This window comes from Cervus elaphus, chromosome 12 (genome assembly GCF_910594005.1).
Source record: "Cervus elaphus chromosome 12, mCerEla1.1, whole genome shotgun sequence".
NCBI lineage: Eukaryota > Metazoa > Chordata > Mammalia > Artiodactyla > Cervidae > Cervus > Cervus elaphus.
This window is the reverse complement of record NC_057826.1, coordinates 73,141,289-73,168,863: the sequence shown is the minus strand read 5'-3', so window position 1 is coordinate 73,168,863 and position 27,575 is coordinate 73,141,289. Positions and strand designations below refer to the sequence as shown.

The following is a 27,575-nucleotide window of genomic DNA, read 5'->3' as shown; positions in this document are numbered from 1 at the left end:
TGGCCATCAATTCACATGCTGAGGAGATTAAACAGTTAAAGAATGTTATATAAAAGCAGAAGATGACAGATTTACCCAGATGAATTTGTCAATTTCCTAAAAAAGCATAAGTTACCACATTTTCTTAAGGAGAAGAAGAAAACTGAAGATGTCAATAGCTATGGAACACATTGAACAAGAGGTTAAAGATGTTACTCTATAGAAATCACAGGACACATTCAACTTTAAGTACAAAATCTTCCAAAACTCCAAAGAACAGATAATGTTAGGGAATAAAAATTCTTTTCTGAGTATTTTGACTCGTGTTATGAGTCTATCATTGTCTCAGCACCAAAACTGGATGTAGATAGCGCAACTTCAAAACACTACAGGTCAGTTTCACTTGTAAATCTATGTGTAAAACTCCTACATTAAAACATTAGAACATCAAACCCAGGTTATGATATTCTCATTTAATATGTTATAAACAGGATTTATGCTAAGTATGCACATATATTCACATTGGATGCTCTGTTAATGTATTTTTAATAGTTGAGATTAAAAGAGGACTTTATTATATATTCTTATTGGATCAGATGTTCTCTGCTGAGTTTTTCCATATTTTCATTAAAGTGGAAAATATCACTAAAGATTCAATTCTTCACAAAATATTTCATAAGTTCTTGTGTCAGATTTCCCTAAATCAATTTGAAACACAGTGCCTGTAATCAGTGGAGGTAAGATGCAGGGTCAGAGCTCTGGGAGCTGATTTGGCTCTCTGAACTGAAACCATTTTCTCTATTCAACAAACCAGCAAACATCTAATGACAAAGAATCACCATGGGACACATTAGGCCTCCCACAGTCCCAGTTCATTCCCTAGTCCTGAACCAAATGGATAAATAATAAATTGAGAAAAAGGTGAAATAAAGTGTTGTAAAGAAGAAGTGGTTTGTCTAAGTCAATATTTTTTTTTAATAGTTTTACATCTGATGCAGCTTTCTTATAGGAGCATGTGATTTGAAAGAAACCAAAATTTGTTTCAACTTTCTTGAGATCTGCAGATAAGTAAACTTGGTATGTTTTCTTCATTTAGTGTCAAGCACTTGCTTGATCCACTTGCCTAGGATTTCTTTCTTTAAAAAGGGTTGGGACCTTTAACTAGAGAAAGAAACTTGGAGCAATGACTTGTGATGCTTGGATTTACAATTTAGTTGAAATTCTTTTGCCTCAACCACATAATATATACATCCATGTTAGTCTGGCACATAAAATTTTACTTTGGTTACGATAGAAAATGTAGGATCTGTATCTGTAATATTTAAGCTAAATTTTAAATTTTATTTAAAGGTCTTCTGAGCAGAGGAGGTTTTCTAGGGGCATATCCATGTGCATGCTAAGTTGCTTTAGTTGTGTCCGACTCTGTGTAACCCCATAGACAGTAGCCTGCCAGGTTTCTCTGTCCATGGGATTCTCCAGGCAAGAATACTGGAGTGGGTTACCATTTCCTTCTCCATAACATTTTGTATTTAAAGCAGTTTATCCCAGCCCAGTCCAACACACAGACAAAAATGGCACTCAGTAGGATAGTGTTACTCTCCCTGAGGATTTCCGGCATTTTTCTTCTCCTCCCTCCACACTCATTAATTTCTCATTCACTTTCACTAATAGAAAGTTGTCATTTCATAGGAGACTGACAAAATTAAAAGGTATGATAAAGAATGCTTACTTAGACCCATGCTTACTCCTTTTGGATACAAATTCCCTTCCCCACAAGAGAATGCAATAGAGGATGCCTGTTCCACTCCAGGTGATAGTGACCTAAATGTCCTTTGGAATGTTTAGGTTATTTCATCACAGCATTCATTGTTCATTCTCTCGATTATTTTTTTACATTCAAATTTTTGGGAGAATATTTGCAAAGTGTCAGATAGCAATAACTCATCTAGCAAATATTATCAGAGAATAAAATTTTCCAGGCTAATACATTTTAAACTTAAACTTATCTCTTTAAGCAAAATGCATTAACCAAATATATATGACCTTCTATCTTTTTAACTAGGAAGGACCCTTATTATCAAGTTCATTTTGGTACATTAAGAAATATTAAAGCGATTTTACATCAACTGTCTAAACTCAGCTCCTCTCATCTTCCAATCTGGATAATTCCATTTGTCACAAACTCTTAAACCATACTTTTTGGATTCTATTAGAGACTCTATTATCAAGGATTGTGGAAAGGGTTTTAAAGCCCTGGGATGAGGTTCTGGATGTGTTACTGACTAGTAATATAATATTGAGCATATTAGTTAACTTTTCTAATACTCTATTTCCACATATGAAAAATGTGGACAATAATCTCCTCTTTGCCGGATTATTATAAGTACTTAAATGTACACAAAATGTATCTGAAAACACTTCCAAACTAAACAGTTTTGCCCACTGACATTATGCTTTTTGCACTATTTTTCACAGAGACTGACCCTTATCACTTCTAATTATAACATAGAAAATGAAAAGTGAGAACCTTTTTCTCAAAGAAAAAAAAGGTTCTTGCACTTCTAAACGTATTTTTTTAAAGGAATTTTCAAAGTCTTATCTATCTTCTTAAAAACTCTCTCTGCATTCTTCCAAAGAAGCTGCAGAGAGAACATAGGCAGAAAGGATTATTTTATAATCTATTGACAAAGTGTTTTTTTGCTCAATTGTGTATTATCTTGTTATTCGTGTTTTCACTTATTGCTTACCTCAACTTTTGTCTAATTAGAAATCATTGTGTTGCTGGATATTTTTTAAAGGAGATATCTTATTTCACTAGCTCTGAGAAATTCTAGACAAAACCTAGAAATTCCGTATACTGAAGATAATTCATCTTTTGGAAGGTTTCTGAATTGATAAGTGAAATGATACACTTGGCCTTCAAATAATCTATGTTAACTAAATCAGATCTTTGCATTTCATGGCTGTAATCTTATTTATTGATGTTCTGTACTATATTCTGGTCATCTTAGTTTACTTCTTTTCATATGATACAATGTTAGCTTCAAAGGACTGTAATTCAAACCAAAACAGCTATAATAACTTCAGCGACAACATAGATTAAATGGTTTTAATGATGTGGTAGTGGAAATTAAGTAATAGAGAAAGGACAGAGGCAAGAGGAGAGAGCTCATAGTAAAAATCGCAGATCTTTTCCTTGTAGGTGTGGTCTCTGAGACTTCATTAAGAATTGAAGCTGCTTGTGGATAATCCCAAATGGATAATGAAAATCAGCCAGGCAAGAAGGCAATACAAGATTCTGGATACCTTAGCTCTTCCTATTAATTGTTGTATTTGCAATGTAGATTTATTTTTTTGCTTAGCATCATATTTGACCCACAAATGTATAAAATAAAGTGTTGATTTACTGCATCTGCACCTCTTAGCTGTTCTTCATCAGTAAGGATAATTGAGAGAAGAATCTTTTTGTTAAAATTATAGATGAAACCTTTTCTATTAGAAATAACTCTAGAGTATTTTAAATTAATGTTGAGAGTAGAACCCTTTAGGATCAGGGTCTACTTTTCTTGCTCTTGATAAAAATGAATGTTTCTCTTTGTAGGTACTCCATGAACCAAGGAAATAATTCTAGGGTGGCTGAGTTTGTGTTGCTGGGGCTTTCCAGTTCCTGGGAGCTCCAGTATTTCTTCTTCATGTTGTTTAATTTCTTGTATATCATCATTGTGCTGGGCAACCTCCTCATTGTACTCACAGTGATCTCTGAACCTGCCCTGCATACACCCATGTACATAATGCTCAGTAATCTTTCCATTCTTGATGTCTTTCTGGCCACTTATGCAACCCCCAAGATGATTCATGATTTCCTTCATGAACCCAAGACCATCTCCTTCGAGGGCTGCATGGCCCAGATATTCTTACTCCATGTCTTTGCTGGTGGTGAGATGGTGCTCCTTGTAGCTATGGCATATGACAGATATGTAGCCATATGCAAACCTCTCCATTATGCAACCATCATGAACTTCTGCAAATGTACAGGTCTGGTAGCAGGCTCTTGGGTGATTGGGGTCATGCACTCCTTGAGCCAATTAGCTTTCACTGTAAACCTGCCCTTCTGTGGTCCAAATGTTGTGAACAGTTATTACTGTGACCTTACTTTGGTCATCAAACTTGCCTGTACAGATACGTATGTCCCTGAAGTGTTGATGCTTTTGGATAGTGGTCTCATGGGGGTGGCTTCATTCTTGCTCTTGCTCGTCTCCTACACAGTCATCCTGGTCACTGTGCACCGTCGTTCCTCAATGGACATGACCAAGGCCCGCAGCACTCTTACTGCCCACATCATTGTGGTTACCCTCTTCTTTGGGCCCTGTATCTTCATCTACACCTGGCCTTTCAGCAACTTCCCAGTGGATAAAGTCCTTTCTGTGTTCTCTACAGTCTTCACACCTATATTGAACCCCATTATCTACACATTGAGAAACAAAGAGGTGAAATTGGCAATGTGTAAACTGAAGACACGCTATGTATGTTCTAGGCTGTCTTCTCAACTCTCTCTCCTAAGACTAGATGTGTTGAGTTGAGTAGACAGCAATACACTTGAGGAAACATGGATTGTCTCTTTTCTTGGTGACCACCATCGTTTTTAAAAATACTTTATTTGCTTAAAGTGATAAAGGTAATGCATGTTCTTTGTTAAATATCTATTGTAAAGAAGCTTACATACAATTATGCAGTCTCTAACCACAATTATTTTTGATATAGTTTTATAGTTTATAGTTAATTTGCTTATATTTGCTACCTAATGTCAGTGACAAGATATTTCACAAACTGTTGTATAATTTAAATTGTATGAATATGTTACCTACACAAACACAGACACGTAGATCAATGGAACAGAACAGACAGCCTAGAAATAAACACATGCAATTATGGTCAATTTGTTATCGTTTAGTCACTAAGTCATGTGCGACTCTTTGTGACCCCACGGGCTGCGGCATGCCAGACTTCCTTCACTTTCTCCTGGAGTTTGCTCAAATTCACGTCCTTTGAGTCAGTGATGCTATCTAATCATCTCATTCTCTGCTGCCCTCTTCTCCTTTTGCCTTCAATCTTTCCCAGCATCAGAGTCTTTTTCAATGAGTTGGCTCTTCTCATCAGCTGGCCAAAGTAATGGAGCTTCAGTTTCAGCATCAGTCCTTCCAATGAATATTCAGGGTTGATTTCCTTTAGGATTGACTGGTTCAATCTCCTTGCAGTCCAAGGGACTCTCAAGAGTCTTCTCCAACACCACAATTCAAAAGTAGCCACTCTTCTGAGCTCAGCAATTCTTCTGTGCTCACAACTGCACATGAGTACTGGTAAAAACACATCTTTTCCTATGTAAACTTCTGTTGGCTAAGTGATTTCTTTGCTTTTTAATATGCTGTCTAGGTTTGTCAGAGCTTTCCTTCCAAGGAGCAAGGCTCTTTTAATTTCATAGCTGTATTCACTGTCTGCAGTGATTTATGGTCAATTAATCTACAACAAAGGAAGCAAGAATATACCATAGAGAAAAGACAGTCTCATCTACTCAAAGCACAGCCATTTACTTTTCTGTATTTTGTTAGCAAATGAAGAATTATTCAAATAAATAGTGTTTTAATTTTGGGAGCATTTTTGTTTCTTCTCATTTTATAGTAATTAATCTATTCTCCTGCAATTAAAATTTCCCTCTTCATGTATTAATTAGTAATTCTAATGATAATATGTTCTCCCATTAAGTAGTCTTTTCCCAGTTATTTTTAAGGGATATTTAATCAATACATACATTTTATGTATCAGAATATTTGGTAGAAAACACGATTATAACAGCTAGTAGAATATTCACCATGCGAGAGGTATTACTGTAAACACACTTCATCTTCTTGTTAAAAAATAAAGGCAGTCTCTTCAATGAATGGTGCTGGGAAAACTGGACATCTACATATAAACTCAAAATATATTAATGACCTAAATATAAGACTAGATCTATATATTTTTTTAAGACTAGATCCATAAAACTCCTAGAAGAAAACATAAGCAGAACACACTTTGACATAAATCATAGCAATATTTTTTGGATCTATCTCCTAAAGCAAAGGAAAAAATAGACAAATGGGACCTAATTAAACTTTAAAGCTTTTTCACAGCTAAGAAACTCATCAACAAAACAAAAACACAACCTACTGAATGGGATAAAACATTTGCAAATATGACTGATAAAGAGTTAACAGCCAAAATATATAAGAAGCATCATACAATTCAGCATCAAATAAAGCAATGACCTGATTTAAAAATGGACAGAACTGAATAGACATTTTTCCAAAGAGAAGATGCAGAGGGCCAATAGGCATATAAATAACAAGTGGTGAGGATCTGGAGAAAAGGGAGCCCTGTACACTGTTGATGTGAATGCACATTGGTACAGTTACTGTGTGAAACAGTGTGGAGGCTTCTCAAGAAACTAAAGAATAGAACTACCATATGACCCAACAATTTCACTTTTGAATATATATTCAAAGAAAACCTCCTTTCCCAAACACTAATTCAAAATGATACATGAACCCGAGTGTTTGTAGCCTCATTATTTACTATTGCTAAGATATGGAAGCAACCTAAGTGTCCATCAACAGATGAGCAGATAAAGAAGACGCAGTATATCTATATACTATGGAATACTGCTCAGCCATTTGCACCAACATGGATGAACTTTGAGGGTGTTATGCTAGGTGAAATAAGTCAGACAGAGAAAGACAAGCACTGTATGATATCACTTTTTGCAGACCCATAAAAGATTTATATAAGACAGATATGAACTTTAGACACTTGGCAATAAGACAAGGACAACAAAGGATGAAATGGTTGGATGACATCACTGACTCAATGGACATGAGTTTGAGCAAACTCTGGGAAATAGTGAAGGACAGGGAAGCTTGGCATGCTGCAGTCCATGGGGTCACAAAGAGTTGGACATGACCAGGTGACTAGACAACAATAACAATAAAATTAGAACAAAACCTCCATCATATACGTTATGAAAAAGGTAATTACTGAGCCCTAACGTGGTGTCTGAACATTGGTTTATAGGGCAGCAAACTGAAAAGGCAGTTATTTTGGAGATTATTAAACACTACAATCCAGAAGCACATTATGATGTCACTCTAGTGAAAACTTACCTAGTAAGTTTCCATGCTTCCAATCTTAGCCTTCAGTATATTCTAATATAGCAACCAAAGTAATCATGATAAAATTTGTCACTTCTTTGCCCAAAACACTCCAAAGCGTTCATCCATTTCCTGCACATTGAAACTAAAGTTGTTATGACGACCTCTAAGTCCCAATACCTCTATCCCTTGTTACTTTTCTGATCTTAACTCCAACATTTCTCATGCTTGTTAACCCTGCTTCAATCAGCCTTGTCTTGTTACTGTTTTTAGAAAATTCTAAGCACCTATACCAGGCTCTTTGCATTTGATATCCCCTCTTTGTGGAAGAAATTTTTTTCCTTTTGAAATCTGTATGCTTATCTCTTCACTTCCTTCGGGTTTCTTCTTAAAGTAGTCTGTTCAGTGAAGTCTTCTGTGACAACTCTATCTACAAGTACAAAGTTTTCAACAATATTTATCATGCTTCACTGTTTTATATTTTGCTCCATAGCACTTACTACCATATAACACATTATATCATGTACTTATTTCCTTACAATAAATTTGTTTGTTTCTCCCAGTAAAAGCTTAACTGAGGACAACGGCTTTGTTTCATTCACTGCTACATCCACTAAGCTTGGAAAATTGCCTGGTATTTGGTAGGCATGCAAAAATGTTATTGAATAAATTGGTCTTAATGCTATTTAAAGCACAAAAAACAAAAAAACAAAAACCCAAAAAACAAAAAAACTACTCTACATAAACATAGTGGGAGTAAAAAGCTACTCATTCCACAACTCATATTTAATCCTCATTTATTTCTCCAAACCATAGAAAGGTTCTAAGCAAAAATGCTTCCCCTTCCCTCCCCACCCTCATACAATGCTATATAAACAACCAGAAATGAATACCTAAGTTTACCAAATATTCTTACTGCAGGAAGCAGCACCCTTTTTCTGATACTTCTGCTGACTGAGCAAATTTGCAGAAAAGTTTGAGCTTTCAGTCAGGAAGAACAGTTTTTAGATTCAAATCTTTTCCACAGTTTAACTTTCTTGAATCCCTTTTCATTATGTACAGAAGAAAGAAACCTAGCTACATTAATTTTTTCTCAGCCATAAAAAAATAAGCACTGGAACACTTTTTTATTCATTATGAAATTGCGGGATCTTACTATGTAAACAGATGAATGTAAAGCTAACATGATTATAGTGGATTGGAGGAGATAAGATTTGGAGCCTTCAGTCCCCTTTAAGAGCACATGGGGCACCTGCACAACACATCCAGGGTTCTATGAATCAAAGTTTGAAATTCCCTGGGCTGTAAAGTCTTTCTGGCTCTTTCAGGATTTTTACATTCTGATTTGTCTTCTCATTCTGATTTCCCTCCCTCTTTCTTGGTCTTTGTTTGCAATCAACTGAGTAAGTCTGAATATCCTATTCCTGAAATGTTTAGTCCCTTTGTCCTTCTTTATACATATCCATCTTGACTTCAGCAGGCATATAAGGAACTCCTGAGGTATAGCTTCCAATTGCAACTACTCTCCTCTAGCCTTTATCCCCTCTAGTCATTTCCACAACCATCAGATGTATACTCCTAAACTATTCTCCTATACTGAAATTGTGAGTAGCATTTCATTTCCCAAAAAATCAATTACAGAATCCTCAGTTGGTTCAGTTTTGTTCAGTCGCTCAGTCGTGTCCAACTCTTTGCAACCCCATGGACTGCAGCACGCCAGGCCTCCCTGTCCAACACCAACTCCCGGAGTTTACTCAAATTCATATCCATTGAGTCGGTGATGCCATTCAACCATCTCATCCTCTGTGGTCCCCTTCTCCTCTCGTCTTCAATCTTTCCCAGCATCAGGGTCTTTTCAAATGAGTCAGCTCTTCGTATCAGGTGGCCAAAGTATTGGAGTTTCAGCTTCAACATCAGTCCTTCCAATGAACACCCAGGACTGATCTCCTTTAGGATGCAATTTGTTGGATCTCCTTGCAGTCCAAGGGACTCTCAAGAGTCTTCTCCAACATCACAGTTCAAAAGCATCCATTTTTCGGCACTCAGCTTTCTTTATAGTCCAACTCTCACATCCATACATGACCACTGGAAAAACCATAGCCTTGACTAGACAGACCTTTGTTGGCAAAGTAATGTCTCTGCTTTTTAATATGCTGTCTAGGTTGGCCATAACTTTTCTTCCAGGGAGTAAGTTTTTTTAAATTTCATGGCTGCAATCACCATCTGCACTGATTTTGGAGCCCCCCAAAATAAAGTCTGTCATGGTTTCCACTGTTTCCCCATCTATTTGCCATGAAGTGATGGGATTGGATGCCAAAATCTTTGTTTTCTGAATGTTGAATTTTAAGCCAAATTTTTCACTCTCCTCTTTCACCCACATAAAGAGGCTCTTTAGTTCTTCTTCACTTTCTGCCATAAGGGTGGTGTCATCTGCATATCTGAGGTTATTGATATTTCTCCCGGCAATCTTGATTCTAGCTTGTGCTTCATCCAGCCCAGAGTTTCTCATGATGTACTCTGCACATAAGCTAAATAAGCAGGGTGACAATATACAGCCTTGACGTACTCCTTTTCCTATTTGGAACCAGTCTGTTGTTCCATGTCCAGTTCTAACTGTTGCTTCCTGATCTGCATACAGATTTCTCAAGAGGCAGGTCAGGTGATCTGGTATTCCCATCTCTTTCAGAATTTTCCAGTTTGTTGTGATCCACACAGTCAAAGGCTTTGGCATATTCAATAAAGCAGAAATAGATGTTTTTCTGGAACTCTCTTGCTTTTTCGATGATCCAGCGATTGTTGGCAATTTGACCTCTAGTTCCTTTGCCTTTTCTAAAACCAGCTTGAACATCTGCAATTTTATGGTTCATGTATTGTTGAAGCCTGGCTTGGAGAATTTTGAGCATTACTTTACTAGTGTGAGATAAGTGCAATTGTGTGGTAGTTTGAGCATTCTTTGGCATTGCCTTTCTTTGGGATTGGAATGAAAACTGACTTTTTCCAGTCCTGTGGTCACTGCTGAGTTTTTCTAATTTGCTGGCATATTGAGTGCAGCACTTTCACAGCATCATCTTTTAAGATGTGAAATAGCTCAATGAAACTAAGCCATGCCATGTAGGGCCACCCATGATGAGAGTTCTGACAAAATGTGGTCCACTGGAGAAGGGAATGGCAACCCACTTCAGTATTCTTGCCTTGAGAACCCCATGAACAGTATGAAAAGGCAAAAAGATAGGACACTAAAAGATGAACTCCCCAGGTCAGTAGGTGCCCAATATGCTACGGGAGATCAGTGGAGAAATAACTTCAGAAAGAATGAAGAGACGGAGCCAAAGCAAAAACAACACCTGTTTGTGGATGAGACTGGTGATAGAAGCAAGGTCCAATGCTACAAAGAGCAATATTGCATAGGAACCTGGAATGTTAGGTCCATGAATCAAGGCAAATTGGAAGTGGTCAAACAGGAGATGGCAGGAGTGAACGTGGACATTTTAGGAATCAGCAAACTAAAATAGACTGGAACGGGTGAATTTAACTCAGATGACCATTATATCTACTACTGTGGGCAAGAATCCCTTAGAAGAAATGGAGTAGCCATCATTGTCAACAGAAGAGTCCAAAATACAGTACTTGGATGCAATCTCAAAATTGACAGAATGATCTCTGTTTGTTTCCAAAGCAAACCAATCAATATCATGGTAATGCAAGTCTATGCACCGACCAGTAACACTGAAGAAGCTGAAGTTGAACAGTTCTGTGAAGACCTACAAGACCTTTTAGAACTAACACCCGAAAAAGATGTCCTTTTCCTTATAGGGGACTGGAATGCAAAAGTAGGTCCTCCCTTAGGTATTAAAAAGATGTATGTTAGACTGTCATCTGATCAATGGAAGCTCTGGTATTTTTCTCTTTCTCCGGAAAGTCCATATAGTGAGGCTTGCTTATTTTAAGGAGTTAAAGTGAGGGACAAGATATTTCCTATTACAAAGAACATGCAAAAGAGATTAGCTTATTTATAAGATTCCTTAGTCTGGTATTAGGGCTTCCCTGGTGGCTCAGATGGTAAAGCGTCTGCCTGGAATGCAGGAGACCCAGGTTCAACGCCTGGGTTGGGAAGATCCCCTGGAGAAGGAAATGGCAACTCACTCCAGTACTCTTGCCTGGAAAATTCCATGGACTGAGGAGCCTGGTAGGCTACAGTCCATGGGGTCGCAAAGAGTCGGACACGACTGAGCAACTTTACTTACTTTACTTTAGTCTGGTATTAGACTAACTAGATGTAATAGAAATATCACAGAGTTATTTCAGAGGTATGCTGAAAAATCTCATTCCTTACCTTCCCTCACCCTTTTAGTGATATTTAAAAGGTAATAAAAAAGATATGCATTAATATATGCCATCATAAATACATATTAAAAAGATGAAAAGCCCATTAGAAAATGGTCAAAAGACATGGAAAAGCAACTGTGGAGTGAAAAAAGTATAAATGGACAATTCAGGGATTAGTGGTTAACTCCACTAATAATCATTAAATACATTCATATATCAGTGAGATGCATTTTCTTTTCTTTGGGGAGCTGTGTTTTGTGGCTTGTAGCATCTTAGTTTCCTGACCAGGGATTGAACCGAGGCCCACAGCACTGAAACCATGGAGTCCTAATCACTGGACTGCCAGAGAATTCCCAAGATGCATTTTCAAGCAGCAAATTAGCAAAATTAAAAAACCAAACTATAATACACTGTCTTGTCAAGAGAATGGTAGGTGAAGAATGGGCATTCTGATGTATCATTTTAGTGAGATAAATTTTGGTATAGTTAATTTAAAAACTCTGAAGTGCATAATTATAATGATGTATCCTAAATAAATAATGTATACAATCATAAAATTATGTTGCAGAAACCAGTACTCGAGAAACCACACACCACACTTGGAGAGTTGGAGAAGTCAGGTTTATTACACAGGCGGGCCCAGAGGAGTTAACACTCCAAGCTCTGAGCCCCGAACAAAGGGGTTACAGAGCTTTTATACATGGACAGGCATGATTAAGTGGGTTTGCTGGTTTGCAGGGGCTGGGCGATTGCAAAGAACAGGACAAAGGTGAGTGAGATAAGCTCCAGTTTCTAATATTGTGAGTCCCCACTTTCTGAGACCTACGTGATCCAGACTTTGTAAGGAGTAAGCTGAGTTACAGAGGCAGAAGGAGCAGGAGGTTATGTAAAATTTTAACTTTTCCTCTTCAGTTATAGCTAAATAAAAGCAAGGTTATTATACATTAATAATATAGAAAATTCAAAATGCCCATATGATAAAATACAATAAATATATTTTAAAAGTGGTATAAAATTACTGTATTGACCTAGGAGATATTTATTATATAATGTTAAGTGGTAGGTTTAAAATAATATGTACTGTGTATATAATGGTATATCTTTTATATATACAGTTATCTCTGTATTCTCATTACAGATAATTTTTATTCTTATTCCTTACTTGATTTTTCTAAATTAAAACATAGAATCTTATTAATTAAAAAATGGTTTACTTTTTTTCAGATTGGAAAGATAATATATACTTATTGCAGAGCAACAACAAAAACAAAAAAACTTCAGCAAACATAGAAATGTATAAGGAATAAATTTATTGCATTCTTTCACTCAGAGATAACCACTGTTAATGCTTTAGGGTAGACCTTTATGAGCTTTTCTGTGTATATAACACTAGCAAGAGTTTTGTATACAAATGATTTTAGCACCTGGGTCTCAGACTGTTCTAAAAAGCTTCCTTAATTTCAGATAAAGAAACAGAGGCTTGGACAATTAAGAGTACTACTTTATTTGACTTCAGGTTTTACTAGGTATCTGTGGAAAGGAGCATGATGACCTTGAATTCCTAAGTTGGAGCAGTCAAAAGGGGAAAGCTCCACTGAGTTGGTAGACAAGGGAAGCTAAGGAAATAAGTGAAGTGTAGTGATAGTCACTCGGTTGTGTCTGACTTTGTGACTACAGAGACTGTAGCCCACCAGGCTCCTCTGTCCATGGAATTCTCCAAAGATAGACTTTATTTACTATTTTGATTATTTTGCCTAAGGTGAAAAATGGTCTCTGTGTAAAGAGGTGCCACTAAAGTGCACGGAATAACCATTCCCTTAAGTGCTGCTGCTGCTGCTAAGGCGCTTCAGTCGTGTCCAACCCTGTGCGACGCCATAGATGGCAGCCCACCAGGCTCCCCATCCCTGGGATTCTCTAGGCAAGAACACTGGAGTGGGTTGCCATTTCCTTCTCCAATGGAGGAAAGTGAAAAGTGAAAGTGAAGTCGTTCAGTCGTGTCCGACTCTCAGCGACCCCATGGACTGCAGCCCGCCAGGCTCCTCCATTCGTGGGATTTTCCAGGCAAAGTACTTAGTGGGTTGCCATTGCCTTCTCCTAAGTGGGATGATATCAAATATCACACTTTGATATTTAAGTACTACGTTAATTAACACGTGCAAATGTTTTATCATAGATGGAACAAAGGCATTGTACCTAACAACTGCTGAATAGCTTTCATGGGCCAAGCATTGTTATAAGTTTAACAGAGGTGGACCTTATGAGGCCTTCCCAAACAGGCCCTCCCCCACAGCCTCTGCTTTAGCTACTCTCTGAAGTACCTAGATAATAGTATTTGATGCACATTTCCTGAGTTGTTTTATCCAGTGGAAAATGTTACATACTTGATGACCAGGAGCACATAGCCCCAGGCCTCCTGGGGCCCAAGGACTGATACTGTTAACCCCTATGACACTGCTCTGTTACCTTGCCATCAACCAATCAGAGGACTGTGCATGGGATGGATGATCACAAACCTTGTCCCCCTTCTCCCTCATCTGGCTTTTAAAAATGCCTATAGTTTTGGTCTTGAGTCACCTGTCTCCTTTCATGGCCCTTCTATAAAGCTTTCTCTGCTACAAACTCTGATATTTTGGTTTGTTTGACCTCTCTGTGTGTCAGGCACATGAACTTGGGCTAACATTAAGTGTTTTATCTATTAATATTATATAGATATTCCCTACAATCCAAAAATAGGGCATAGCAGTGAAATGTTTGCAAGCAAAAATGGCATAAAGTGAATCAATAATTACCTTAGGACATAACTTGCTAATGGATGCACAAATGATCTGAGATAAAACACAGATGCTCACAGTTATAGTTCACAGGTATGGTGGTCATATGCTAAGAACCTAAGTGTAGTCCTGGGAAGAAGCTTGGCAGTGCCACTTCTTGTTATTCAAGGATCCTGAAGCCTCTATAACAACTCACTGTAAAACAAATGCCAAACACTATTTTTGCTTTTCTCCTTTTTTTATATAAAAGCAAAAGTCTCCTTCGAATTTAAGTTAGCAAAACAGACACTAATATAAGTCTTTTTCTGTAAAGCAAACTTTCAATAAGCAAGGGACACTTGTAATTCTTTTACTCTTTAAAAAAATTCTATGAGTCATATATTATTATTTTCTCCAGTTTATAGTTGCAAAAAGTGAAGCCCAGAGAGCTTAATTAATATACCCAAAGTCATATTGCTAGAAATTACAAGACATAGTATTTGAAAGTTGTCAGTATGAGTCTAGAGTTTCTTTCCGGTTTCAGGAATTGTGATGCTTGGTAAACTTCTATTTTTAGAATAAAACTATCATGCTCCAATGCAGCGATGAAAGTCAAGTTATCCAGTCATTAAAAAATAAATGATTGTATACAACATGTATTTAATGTGCTAATAAGGAATGTAAGTATGTTGAGAGGGATTTGATACCAAGTTTGGCCTTGCTCATTTTCTCTCCCAATCCTACGATGTATTTCTATTTCACTTTACAGGAACATTTCTGATCCAATTTCAGAAATTTGAAACCATGAACCAAGAAAATAATTCAGGAGTGACTGAATTTGTATTGCACAGTCTTTCAGGTTCTCGAGAGCTACAACTTTTCTATTTTGCATTTTTTACACTCTTCTATTTATCTATTGTGCTGGGAAACCTCCTCATAGTGCTCACAGTCTTCTTTGAACCTTCCCTACACACACCCATGTACTTTCTACTCAGTAACCTCTCCTTCATTGATGTGTGTCTGTCCACTTTTGCTACTCCCAAAATGATTGTTGACTTCCTCGTGGAGCACAAGACCATCTCCTTTGAAGGCTGCATGGCCCAGATATTCTTCCTGCACGTCTTTGCCGGTGGTGAGATGATGCTCCTTGTGGCCATGGCATATGATAGATACGTGGCCATATGTCGCCCCCTGCATTATGCCGCCATCATGAATGTGCGCAAGTGCGTAAGCCTCGTGGTGGGCTCCTGGCTCATTGGGGTTCTGCACTCGGTAAGTCAGTTGGTCTTCACAGTGAACCTCCCATTCTGTGGCCCCAACAGAGTGGACAGTTTTTTCTGTGACCTTCCCCTGGTTATCAAACTTGCCTGCACAGACCCCTTCACTCTTGAGGTCCTGATGCTCTCAGACAGCGGGCTAATGGCCACGTGCTCCTTTGTGCTCTTGCTGGTCTCCTACACGGTCATCCTGCTCACCGTGCGGCGGCGTTCCTCAGCGGGCATGGCCAAGGCAAGGGCCACCCTGAGCGCCCACATCGCCGTAGTAACCCTCTTCTTCGGGCCCTGCATCTTCATTTATGCCTGGCCTTTTAGCAGTCTCCCAGTGGATAAGTTTCTCTCAATATTTTATACAGTTTTTACCCCTCTTTTAAATCCCTTGATCTACACCTTGAGAAATAAGGAAGTAATATCAGCAATGCAAAAACTAAGGCGCCGACAGGTGAGTTCCTAACGGTCTCCCAGTGTTCCTTTGTGACCACCAGCAGCCCATAATAATAGCCGGGTTAGTGTACCTTCTTCTGTGAATTAGTTATGTCTCAAATACCATAGGACACATTTTCTTCCTTTTCATATCTTTTGCTTATAGAACAGTAAACTAGCGATCTTAGATAACAGAAGAATAGGGCACCCTGTCTTTTGCTTGTGAAATGATTTTTTTAATTTCATGGCAAAATTATTTATAGTGTTGGGAAGGGCTGTATTTTTCCTATTACCCCTTGTGAGGTCTTGTGTATAAACTAGTAAAAAAATGGACACAAAGCAGATTAACAGGAGAAAAAGAAACACATTTTAATTCATCCACATGAAGCTCTTATAGAAATGAAACCTAATAAGAGGCCAAAGCAGGCAGCTTTTATACATTTTAGACAAAAAACAAACAAAAAACAACAAATTTATGAGGAATTGACAGGACAAAGAAAATTAGCATTTGGGTGCCCAGTTAGTGAAGAATCTAAGCAGAGTTTGCAGTTGAGATAGTAAAGTAAGGAAGTAACAAGGTTTGCTTCTGTAGGCTTCTTGGTCCAATTCACTGTCTTTGGTGATAAGGGTGTCCTTCTACCTCCAGATACAGAGGGTGCAACCCCTCATATAAGAGATTTCCTACTTTCAGCAGACAGAAATGTGGGTCAGTCAGAATGTCCTTCTTGCATTGGTCATTTCTTAAGTAACTTTAAGAATCAATATAGTAACTTTAATAATCAGTATGTCATTGAGGCACATTTTGAGGCAACCTACCATGGACACCAACAATAATATTAAAAGTCTTCTTTTTCTAAGGGAACCCTTGTAGATTATTGATGGAAATGCAAATTGGTGCAGTAAAAAGCAGTATTAAAAAAAAAAACTAAAAATATATGGATGGACCTAGAGAATATTACAGTTAGTAATATAAGTTAGACACAGAAAAACAAATACACTATGATATCTCTTATGTGCATTATTTAAAAAATAATACAAATGAAGGCATATGGTAAAACAGAAACACACTCACAGATATAGAAAGCAAACTAGTGATTACCAGTGGGGAGAAGAAATGGGAGAGGGACCTGTTAGGGGTCTGGAATTAGATACAAATGTGAAAGTGAAAGTGAAGTCATTCAGTTGTGTCCGACTTTTTGTGACCCCATGGACTGTAGCCTACCAGGCTTCTCCATCCATGGAATTTTCCATACGAGTACTGGAGTGGGTTGCCATTTCCTTCTCCAGGGTGTCTTCCCAACCCAGGGATCCAACCCAGGTCTCCAGCATTGCAGGCTGCCTGAGCCACCAGGGAAGCCAAAAACACACAAATGATTGTGTATAAAATAGAGATGTAACAGGGATACATTGTATAGCACAGAGTATTATAGCCATTATCCTGTAATAACTTCTAATGGAATATAAACTGTAAAAATACTGAATCAGTATGCTGTACTCCTGAAGCTCATATAATATTGTAAATCAACTATACGCCAATAAAAGTCTTCTTTTCCTAAAAAAAAGTGATTAAATTCAAGCTTCTTCCAATCTACTTGATAAATACGGAGATGTACAAAATACTAAAATTATGTATAATATGTAAATCATATTTGCAAGTTTTAGGATAGTAATTAATTTACAGTTATTTTCCAGTCATCTTTTTATCTGGTATCATTATTGTCATAAATTTTACAGATGAGGAAAACTTAACACAGTTCTCACCATTTTTATTTGACAGAATAAGTCCTGATTGTAGACTTCATTCCCTGTCTCTTCTTTCTTCATATATGTATACAAACACAAACAACTATATTCCTTGCTATTCAAGCTATTTTTATCTGAACTAAGGAACTAATTACACTGAGATAAATTTTTTGGCAGATTATTTCTTGCAATCTAAAGTCTAATTGCAAACTAACCAAACTTAGAGATCAAAGAGCACATAGGTTATGTTGCAGAACTCATCTAAACTCAGAAACCAAATAGATTGCATATTTACTTTAACGATGTTACAAATACTAAAATGTGACTCCACAAGTAATGTTTACATATTTCAGTGTATTAAATCGAAGTTCAGAATTGACACTTAAAGTTGGCGATTGAAAGAGTACATACAAAAATAGACATCTCTCCATATATAGAGGATTTTTTTCTAACAGTGTTAAATGTGTGACTTTGCTATATGTATTCTCCTCCCTATCTCCATGTCATGCCCTCTTAATTTACGTTGACCAATAAAACATACTTGAGAATACATATTTTAAGGCTCTTTAAAGGTATAAAAACATTATTTTGAATTTCCAAAGAAGGCTACATTTTCAAACTTAGATTTAATATTCAATTCTTACTCATAGTGTAACCTTCTTTCACCAGTTAGAAAACCAAGAGTGAGTGTCATACAAACTAATTTAGTTGAATACACTCATAATTGGCAAGAAGACGAAATGATTCAAGTAACTTTAACTTGTGACTTCTGGCCTTTGAAAGAAAGTCCATGACCAAAAGACAAATTATGCTTTTGATATATCATATATAGAAGAAATAGTTGTATGCAATAGGATTTAATGCCAATTATATTTTAAACAGCTTTAGACTCATTTTTCCTGCATAACTTTACCATTCTGTAAGGTTTGTTGATTCTTCTGTGAAACATAGACAAAATATAATAACCTAACATAGGACTGTGTAATACAACCATGGGAATGATAAAACAAAACATATATTCAATGATCACATAAAGTTTATAAATTGTATTTTTATATATCATCTCATTCCATCCTTGCAAAATATCTATGGATTAGAAAAAGATTATATCTCTATTGGCAACACTATTGAAACTTAAAAAATAATAAAAATACTTATGAGTTTTGGGTATTATTTAATAGAAATGAAGGACATCATGGTATCTGAAATAGTGGAAGTTTTGGGAGGGAGATGTTGATGGAAAGTGATGGTAGGTCATGAAAATGATGGGCAGTGCTTGGCTCTCAGGGGTAAATTTTGTTTGTGCAGGACTGTTTGGGTCTGGGAACTTCAGTGAAAGTATGGACTAGCAGAGAAAACTAAGTAGCACAAGGAAAAGACCAAAATATCTGTCTTCACTCTGAACTTATGGATATAAAAATGCTTCCTCTTGGAAATTACAATAGTGGGATTATCCACATATAAGTTTAGAGTTTAAATTTATATGCTGTGTATATTTTGAACACAATTACCTGATAAAATCACATATGATATTGAGAACTCAGGGGCTTCCATGGTGGGCAGTGGTGAAGAATCTGCCTGCCAACGCAGGACACACAGGAGACATGAGTTCGATCCCTGGGTCAGGAAGATCCCCTGGAGGAGGAAGTGGCAACCTCCTCCAGTATTCTTCCTGAAGAATCCTATGGACAGAGGAGCCTGGTGGGCTACTGTTTATGGTGTGGCAAACAGTCAGACACAACTGAGCACAATACAGTACTAAGTATTGAGAACTCAAGGGACAATGAAGTTTGGGTGGCCTTTGGAAAAGCAAAAACAAAAACGTCTCTGAAGGATCACATGGATTTAAACACATGCAGTCCTGCTGCTGAGCATAGAAGAATTGATGCTTTTGAACTGTGGTGTTGGAGAAGACTCTTGAAGTCCCTTGGACTGCAAAGAGATCCAACCAGTCCATCCTTAGGGAGATCAGTCCTTGGTGTTCGTTGGAAGGACTGATGTTGAAGCTGAAACTCCAATACTTTGGCCACCTGATGTGAAGAGCTGACTCACTGGAAAAGACCCTGATGCTGGGAAAGGTTGAGGGCAGGAGGAGAAGGGGACGACAGAAGATGAGATGGTTGGATGGCATCACTGACTCAATGGACTTGGGTTTGGGTGGACTCCAGGAATTGGTGATGGACAGGGAGGCCTGGCATGCTGTGGTTCATGGGGTTGCAAAGAGTCAGACACGACTGAGTGACTGAACTGAATTGAAGTCCTGTTGAGTTTGAGTTCACAGTCAAATTCACAAAACCCGAGGAACCTATCCCCAGTGAACAAGAGTCAACAGACACAATGTATTAACCTCCTGCTTCCCCCTCAAATCACTAGTAAATCTTAGATATATAAGAAATATGTTCAAAAATGACTAAATATATATAGCAAATAAAAAGGAGAAAATATTACCATCATAAAGTAAAAGCAGGTGACTTCTGCCTAGGATAAAAAGAGTAGACATAATTTTCCATATTCCTCCTGCTAAATACAATTATAATAGTGGACATAATCTATAAAAGAAACATTATAAGAAGGGAGACTGGATAGGGACCTAGGGAATGACATGATATAACTTAAAAAGCCAACAACTCAGACACTCTAATTAGAAAAGACAAAAAAAAAAAAAGAAAAATCCTAACAAAATCTTGTTCTCTCAAGCTGAAGAACCAAGAAGGCAGCAGCTGGCAAGACAGAAAACTTCCACAATAGTTTCTCTACTCCAGCCAAACACCATACCAAAAAATCTTTCATCCCACTTCACACTAGCAAAGGCCAATGGATAGCTTAGACTCCTATTCCTGGCCAAAGTGTAAAAATGTACCAAATCCCCCACCTCCTGAGATGGTGTCAGAGGAGGGCATGTAGGGAGCCAGAGCTCTCATCTTTGTCAGACTATAATCAGTTCCTCCTCCCTTGGTGTAAGTGGGTAGCAGCATCAGCCTCCAATCCCTCCCAGTCAGGTAGCTTTGAAGAAGCCCTCGGGAGGAGCCAGAACTCTCTCCCACCCAGCAATGACTAGAAGCTCCTCATTATCCTTGGGTGCTGAGAAAAACTGGACTTGTACCCCCACTGGACCTGAGAAGACATTGTTCCCCTGTCCTCATTTTTTTTTTTTTCTCCCTGCCAAAAAAAAATGTGGGTTGTGTCTCTCTTATCATCAAAGATGTCATGCTCATCACATGATTTTTATTATGCTTTTATTTTACTAACCATAGAAGAAATGGGTACTAGCTTTTAGGTAGAGAATGAGGCCCAGTGATTCACCATCATTCCCACATACAAATAGAGAAACAGATTCCGGAACTGTGTTTTACCTAAAAGAATATGGCTGGTTAGCCCTAAGTTCAAATATCTCTCCAGGCATGTAGGCAACTAGTGAGGTTGGGTTCTCTGAAGAGTTAAAAGCCAAGTAGAGTGAGGGGGCAAAATAAAGAGAAGACTGGTCTCCCTTTAAGCTAAGGATAAACGGAGGCTAAACTTGTGGAAAATATGTGGAAACCCATCCGACAAGGAATATACATATTTATGATTCCAATTCCTTCAAGTCTTTGCTCAAATGGAATGTATAACAGGTACCTGTCAAAGCAATTTTTAAAGAAGTGAGCTAAACAGACCGGTTTAAATAAGGTTAGTGAGGTTTGTTATGTAGATTCCTTGGTGTCATCTCAGCTGGTAAGGATCTAGAGTTGTCTCTGATTAACTTCTGACCTTCCTGGTAGAAAGGAGAAGGGAACACCCATACAAATGTGTGTCCTGGTTTTAGGCAGATAGGGAGGACAGAGAGCTTTACTTATATCTGCTTCTTCTCAATTGTCCTGAGATTAAAATGATTCTTAAGCCAAAGGGGCATATTTCAGGGTGGTATATTTTGCTACCTTTCACAGTGCTTTATTACTAGTAAAGATGAAGGAAATATAGCAAAACATTAAAATATGGCAAAATTGAACACTATACAGAGACATTTAACAGTTCTCTTTGAGTATACTTGAAATGTTAAAGTAGTTTTACAGCAGGGTAAACTGAGGCTCAGAGTTAAATGATTTACCTAATAACTTATTCTTCATTATTAATAGAGTTGGGAACAAGAATCTACCTCCTTTAAGTTCTTATTCTGTGTCCTTTCCTCTGTATACTGCCCAAGGGCTGAAAGACCCTCCCTTTTCCTCCTATGATTCTATGGCCCTCATTGTAATTGTCAACAATGTGGGATGCTATTTACTTTGTTCCAAGGGGAATATGTAGTGGAAAGTATTAATAATACCCATTGGAAGATGAACCTTTGCTATCTATTGCTAAATCTCCAAAGCTTCAGTTGGTCACTTAGAGAAAACCATGCACTATTCCAATTTGACAGGAGAAAAAGGCATCTATAAGTATAACTAGGTGGAAAAAGTTAATCCCACAGTAGAGAACTGAAGAGTTCAATTTACATCTCTGATATGTCTTATATCAGGTAGGTTATATCTAATGAAAATGTACATTAAAAATAGATTGTGTCCAGGTACATTTTGCATTATTACATTGTGCCTCAAAGAGAATCCACAGATGGGAGGAAAATGTATTAGAAGTAAAAGAAAATAAGTCAAGATGAGAATGTTCGTGTGTTTTAGCAGGTTTGGAAGAATTTGTGAGAAATTATGTAAGAAGGTGCGGTATTCTTAGGCAGATTATGACAAACTCCAATTGTACTTAAAAGAATCCATTATGCTACGCTTACCTAGCACCTGAATAAATAAACATGAAAATCAAGGCTATATATTTCTTTGTGGTTACTGGCCTATGAAGTAAAACTATAAAAAAATCATGGAAATGTTAATACCAAATTCAGCTTATAGTTTTGTGGTTGTATATCTTTGCATGAATGATTTACTTTACACTCTGTAAAAGTGGATCAGACAAGATTTATTTAAACCTATAGAAATACAGTGCAAATTTCTTGTTAAGATTCTCATTATTTTTTTATCATTTTTTAAAAGCTTGGTAAACAGACTGTTGTTTATATCCAACACAAAAAATAAATAATTTTCTCTATGCTGCAATTCAAATGGATTATTTTATTCCCTTTGAATTTGTTGGTTTGATTATGGGCAGTGGTTTTAATGACTCAAGTATGAACTTGCATTATTAATAAGATGAAATATTTTTGTTCCACGTGGAGATGAAGTTTATGTAGGCACTTTATGGTTTACAGACAATTTACTGGGAAGGCCTCTGTGCACAGGAAGATTAGAAGATAGAAATACTAAGTAGAATGATAGATATGAGGTGAAATATATTTCAGTTAGCACTAAGTGCATTTAGGTAAAATCTATTTCAGGAGAAATATCTGTACTCTATCCTGTGAGTTGCACATAAGATGCACAAGTATTCAGGCATCCCTCCATGTGGTAGGGAAATGTGAGCTACCCACAAACTCTTACCCTAAAAGAGCGCACAATATACATGCAAGTAAAGCACCTCAGCAAAACCAGGGGTGAGACGTGTCAGCTTCAGCTCCGTGGAGACTGAGGAGACGACACTTGCTCTGGAATAGACCATCTATCTGTGAAAGACAGGGGAAAATGAACAGGTAGTGTTTACCAGCTACATAAATGATTGAGTGTGTCTTTTAGAGAGCAGGGTAGATAAAACCAGATCAACCATGTATACTTACTTGCTTGTCAAGGTAAAGAATTTAGAATTTATTTATTTTTTCACTTTAAGGAGTAATGAGATGTTACAAGTGGAAGAGTGGGGAAAAAGTAAGATTTATGACCTGGAAGAATAAAAGTGATAGTTACACAATGAAAAATCCTGAAAGGGGAAAAGAGTTGAATTGAGGAGAAAAGTTGTGAGCCAGAAATTACCTCATTCTCTTAATTTATACACATTGCGCTGTGTGCTCAGTTGCTCAGTCAAGTCCAACTCTGTGACCCTATGGATCATAGGCCGCCAGGCTCCTCTGTCCATGGGGTTTCCCAGGCAAGCTTATTGGACTGGGTTGTGATTTCCTTCTCCAGGGTATCTTCCCAACCCAGGGATTAAGCCTACATCTCCTGCATTGGCAGGCAGGTTCTTTACCAGTAGCCACCAGGGAAGCGCATATAATGGAATATTACTCAGTTGTCCAGGGAATCTTCCTGACCCAGGGATCAAACCCGTGTCTCATGTCTTATGCATTGGCAGGCAGGTTCTTTACCACTAGCACCACCTGGGAACCCCTTTATACACATTGTATTCATACAATAAACATTTTCACTAGGTAGAGTTCATCATTTTATGTAATAAGTTCATAAACTTGAGCAAGAAAACTTTAGAGATGGGGAAACAGAAAGAAAGTGATTCCACATGGAAAAGATAATAAAATAATGTATGGTATATTTCAGAATACTGTCAATTACATACTGTTATAAACATTGTTGTCACTAATACATGCATTTAATTTTTAATTTTTTAGAGGGATTCTCTTAATAGATTCCAAAAGTCTACAATAATGTATATATAAAACGTGGATAAGTTGAAATGTTTCTCTGAACATTCTTCCAATAAAAATATAGGAAATTATTTTCTACTTGAGGGCTTCCCTGTGTGGATTGAGATTGCGTCTGTATCTAAATGAGCATTGATCAAAAAGTATAGAGTTTCAGATATGTAAGATGAATAAATTCTGGAGGTCTAATGTATAGCATGGTGACTATAGTTAGTAGTTATGTATTATATATTTAAAATTTGCTGAGAGACTAGATTTTAATTGTTTTACAACTGAAAAGATAACTATGTGGGATAATGGACATGTTAATATTAGTTTGATTGTGGTAATAATTTCACAGTGTATACATGTACCAAAATATCACACTGTATACCTTAAATATGTTTTACTCATCAGTTATTACTCTATTGAGCTGGGGATGGTGGGATTGAGAGTCTAGGACAGTATCCCAGGGACAGAGTGAGACTTTAGCTTCTTGTATGAACACGTATATGCTCTTACTTGGGGGTAAGATCACTTCTCACTCTAAGGCTCATTACTATAACTGTGATCAATGGTTAATTGTGAGAACAAATACAGTTATAAATAGAGCTTCCTGAAAGCTTTTTTTTCAGTCCAATGGAATTGGATTTATATAGCAGGGTTATAGTATTACAGGGGTGAAATGAGACGGAAGTTTGAAATAATTCTCAGGATTATCTGATTCCAAATAAAATATATTTAAAGGCGCATGGGACATTTATAATTCAATTATTTTTTCTCTATGCTGAAACAACTAGTCTTTAATTATGAAGATGTCTTAATAATCTCATGGAAAAAAAAATAATCTCATGGAGAACACTAAGCAAGGGGATCATAAATTATTCTAATTTTGATAGGCAAACATAATGGAAAATTTAGGTTTTGTTTTTAAATTATTAAGGAAAGATGAGTTTTAGATAATTAAGATAAAGTTATAATATGCATCTTAAGAAATCATACAAAAGAGTAATTGACAGTCTAGGTTGCAACTATAGACCTGGAAAATATATATTCAACAATATCTCCTTAGGAGGAACTGTTTAAATTGTTATTATTCTTGCGATAGCAGTAAAGTTTTGTTTATATTGTGATCACAATGTTAGGTCATGAATGAGCTTGTTTACAACTGTATGAAAGATTATTAAGACTATCCCAAAACTCAAGGGGTTCTAATGAGACTGGTAAAATTATCTGGACATTCTCATAAGCTCCTTCTGACTCTTCAGATATATTATCATGGTCTCTTCAAAATTTTTCATTCAGCAAATATGCATTATATCTGGTATCTCAGAATCCTTTGCATTAAAAGTGTTATAGTTTGTAATTTTGATTCCTCTGATTCCCCTTCCTCAGGATTGTTTCAGAGCAAGTCTGCAGCCTGGATCCATGGATAAGGTCAATTCATCGGTGGTGTCTGAGTTTGTATTGCTGGGACTCTCTAGTTCTCAGGAGCTCCAGCGTTTCTTTTTTGTTTTCTTCTCTGTGTTATATGTGGTCACTGTGCTGGGAAACCTTCTCATTATCCTCACAGTAACTTCTGACAACAGCCTGCACTCTCCCATGTACTTTCTCTTGGGAAACCTTTCCTTTGTGGACATCTGTCAGGCTTCCTTTGCTACTCCTAAGATGATTGCTGATTTTCTGAGTGAACACAAGACCATCTCCTTCAGTGGCTGCATAGCTCAGATTTCCTTCATTCACCTTTTCACTGGTGGGGAGATGATGCTACTTGTCTCCATGGCCTATGACAGATACGTAGCCATATGCAAACCCCTGCACTATGTCGGCATCATGAGCCGAAGGATGTGCACTCTTCTGGTAATGATCTCCTGGGCGGTGGGCTTGGTGCACACACTAAGCCAGTTGTCATTCACTGTGAATCTGCCTTTCTGTGGGCCCAATGTAGTAGACAGCTTTTTTTGTGACCTCCCTCGAGTGACCAAACTTGCCTGCCTGGACTCTTACATCATTGAAATACTAATTGTAGTCAATAGTGGAATCCTCTCCTTAAGCACTTTCTCACTCTTGGTCAGCTCTTATATCATTATTTTCATCACTGTCTGGTTTAAGTCTTCTGCTGCAATGGCCAAAGCATTTTCTACTCTGGCTGCCCATATTACTGTAGTCATATTATTCTTTGGACCTTGCATATTTATCTACGTGTGGCCCTTTACCACCTACCCTGTGGATAAAGTTCTTGCCATATTTTATACAATTTTCACTCCCATTCTAAACCCCATTATTTATACATTAAGGAACAGAGATATGAAGACTGCCATGAGGAAAATTATGATCCATTATCTGAGGCCCAAGAAAATTTCTGAAATGCCAGTAATAGTGAGGAATTCCCTTTATTAGATCAAATTCATTCAAGTTCCACAAATCAATAGTCTGTTTATAAATATTTTCAACATGCTTGCATGGTATATCTTAACTGTAGTGAAAGTAATGAAGAAGATGATTTAGAGAATATTCAGTGGATATTAAGTTTTTCCCAGAGGCTGGGAAAAAAGAAAGAGTAGCTGATTCCTTGGTGGGGATAACTTTAGACATTTGAAAAAATCTTATGAGTTTCCCAATTTACATGCCTAAAAATCAATATAGGCAAATAGTGTTTAAGAATCTGAAACTGAATTTTCCCAACCAGAGGATAGCAGCTTCACTAATTTAAGTGCATAAAATTAAGTGAAGATTCTTCGGTTATGAGACTTCTCCTCCAATATCAGTTATGCCTATCCCATATTATTTTCCAATAATTAACAGTGCTTTAAAATATGGAACTAAATATAATTGGAAGTTTACTTTTCAAATATTTAGTGGGCTTTCTCTGATCAGTTAAGGAAATGCCAGTTTCCTCTGAAATTACGAGTTGTAGAAGAGAGGAGAGTCTTTAAAGCTGACCAATTCAACACTGACTTTTCAGTCTGTTCTATAAGGAGCCGTGCAGCACTCCTTGTATGTGGGCCAAATACAAAGTTCTTTGTTATAATGATCAATGTTAAACATACATCCTGGTTAGCAATCAGGACCCCACAAACGGATCTCTACCCTGGACTCTGGGGACAGTTAGGGAAATTATCACTGTTGATTAGACCTTCTAAGTTTACTTTCCCAAATCTCTCAATTCATATAAGACAAATAGATTATGTAAATATTAGTCTTTCTTTTATACTAAGGATGAAAACTCTAATTTTGTACTTTATTGCTTGCCTTATTTATTTATTGTTGCACTTTATTGTTCAGCTATACATTGTAATGTGAAGACAGTTGGTTTTTAGTTTGGGTGAGTTGATTTGGTAGAGTAATTTTTGACATTGAAATCTATATGCCATATATAATATTGAATTAATCTTAAATTTGTATCTTA

The 27,575-nt window shown here is 37.1% G+C and overlaps 3 protein-coding genes and 1 non-coding gene across 4 annotated transcripts; all 4 read left to right on the top strand.

Annotated features, from left to right (window-relative positions):
- The first annotated feature begins 3,587 nt into the window (after positions 1-3,587).
- On the top strand, positions 3,588-4,559 carry LOC122705673 (olfactory receptor 4K15-like). Its single transcript, XM_043921088.1, has one exon. The coding sequence runs from the start codon at positions 3,588-3,590 to the stop codon at positions 4,557-4,559; it is 972 nt and encodes a 323-aa protein (XP_043777023.1).
- A 6,642-nt stretch (positions 4,560-11,201) lies between these two features.
- TRNAS-GGA lies at positions 11,202-11,273 on the top strand. Its single transcript has one exon. It is a non-coding gene; the product is annotated as a tRNA-Ser (tRNA).
- Positions 11,274-15,040: 3,767 nt separating this feature from the next.
- LOC122705237 (olfactory receptor 4K15-like) lies at positions 15,041-15,967 on the top strand. Its single transcript, XM_043920479.1, has one exon. The coding sequence runs from the start codon at positions 15,041-15,043 to the stop codon at positions 15,965-15,967; it is 927 nt and encodes a 308-aa protein (XP_043776414.1).
- A 9,608-nt stretch (positions 15,968-25,575) lies between these two features.
- On the top strand, positions 25,576-26,640 carry LOC122705241 (olfactory receptor 4K5). The gene has a single exon (XM_043920487.1). It carries the CDS (start codon positions 25,595-25,597, stop codon positions 26,564-26,566), a length of 972 nt encoding a protein of 323 aa, XP_043776422.1. The 5' UTR covers positions 25,576-25,594; the 3' UTR covers positions 26,567-26,640.
- Positions 26,641-27,575: the final 935 nt, after the last annotated feature.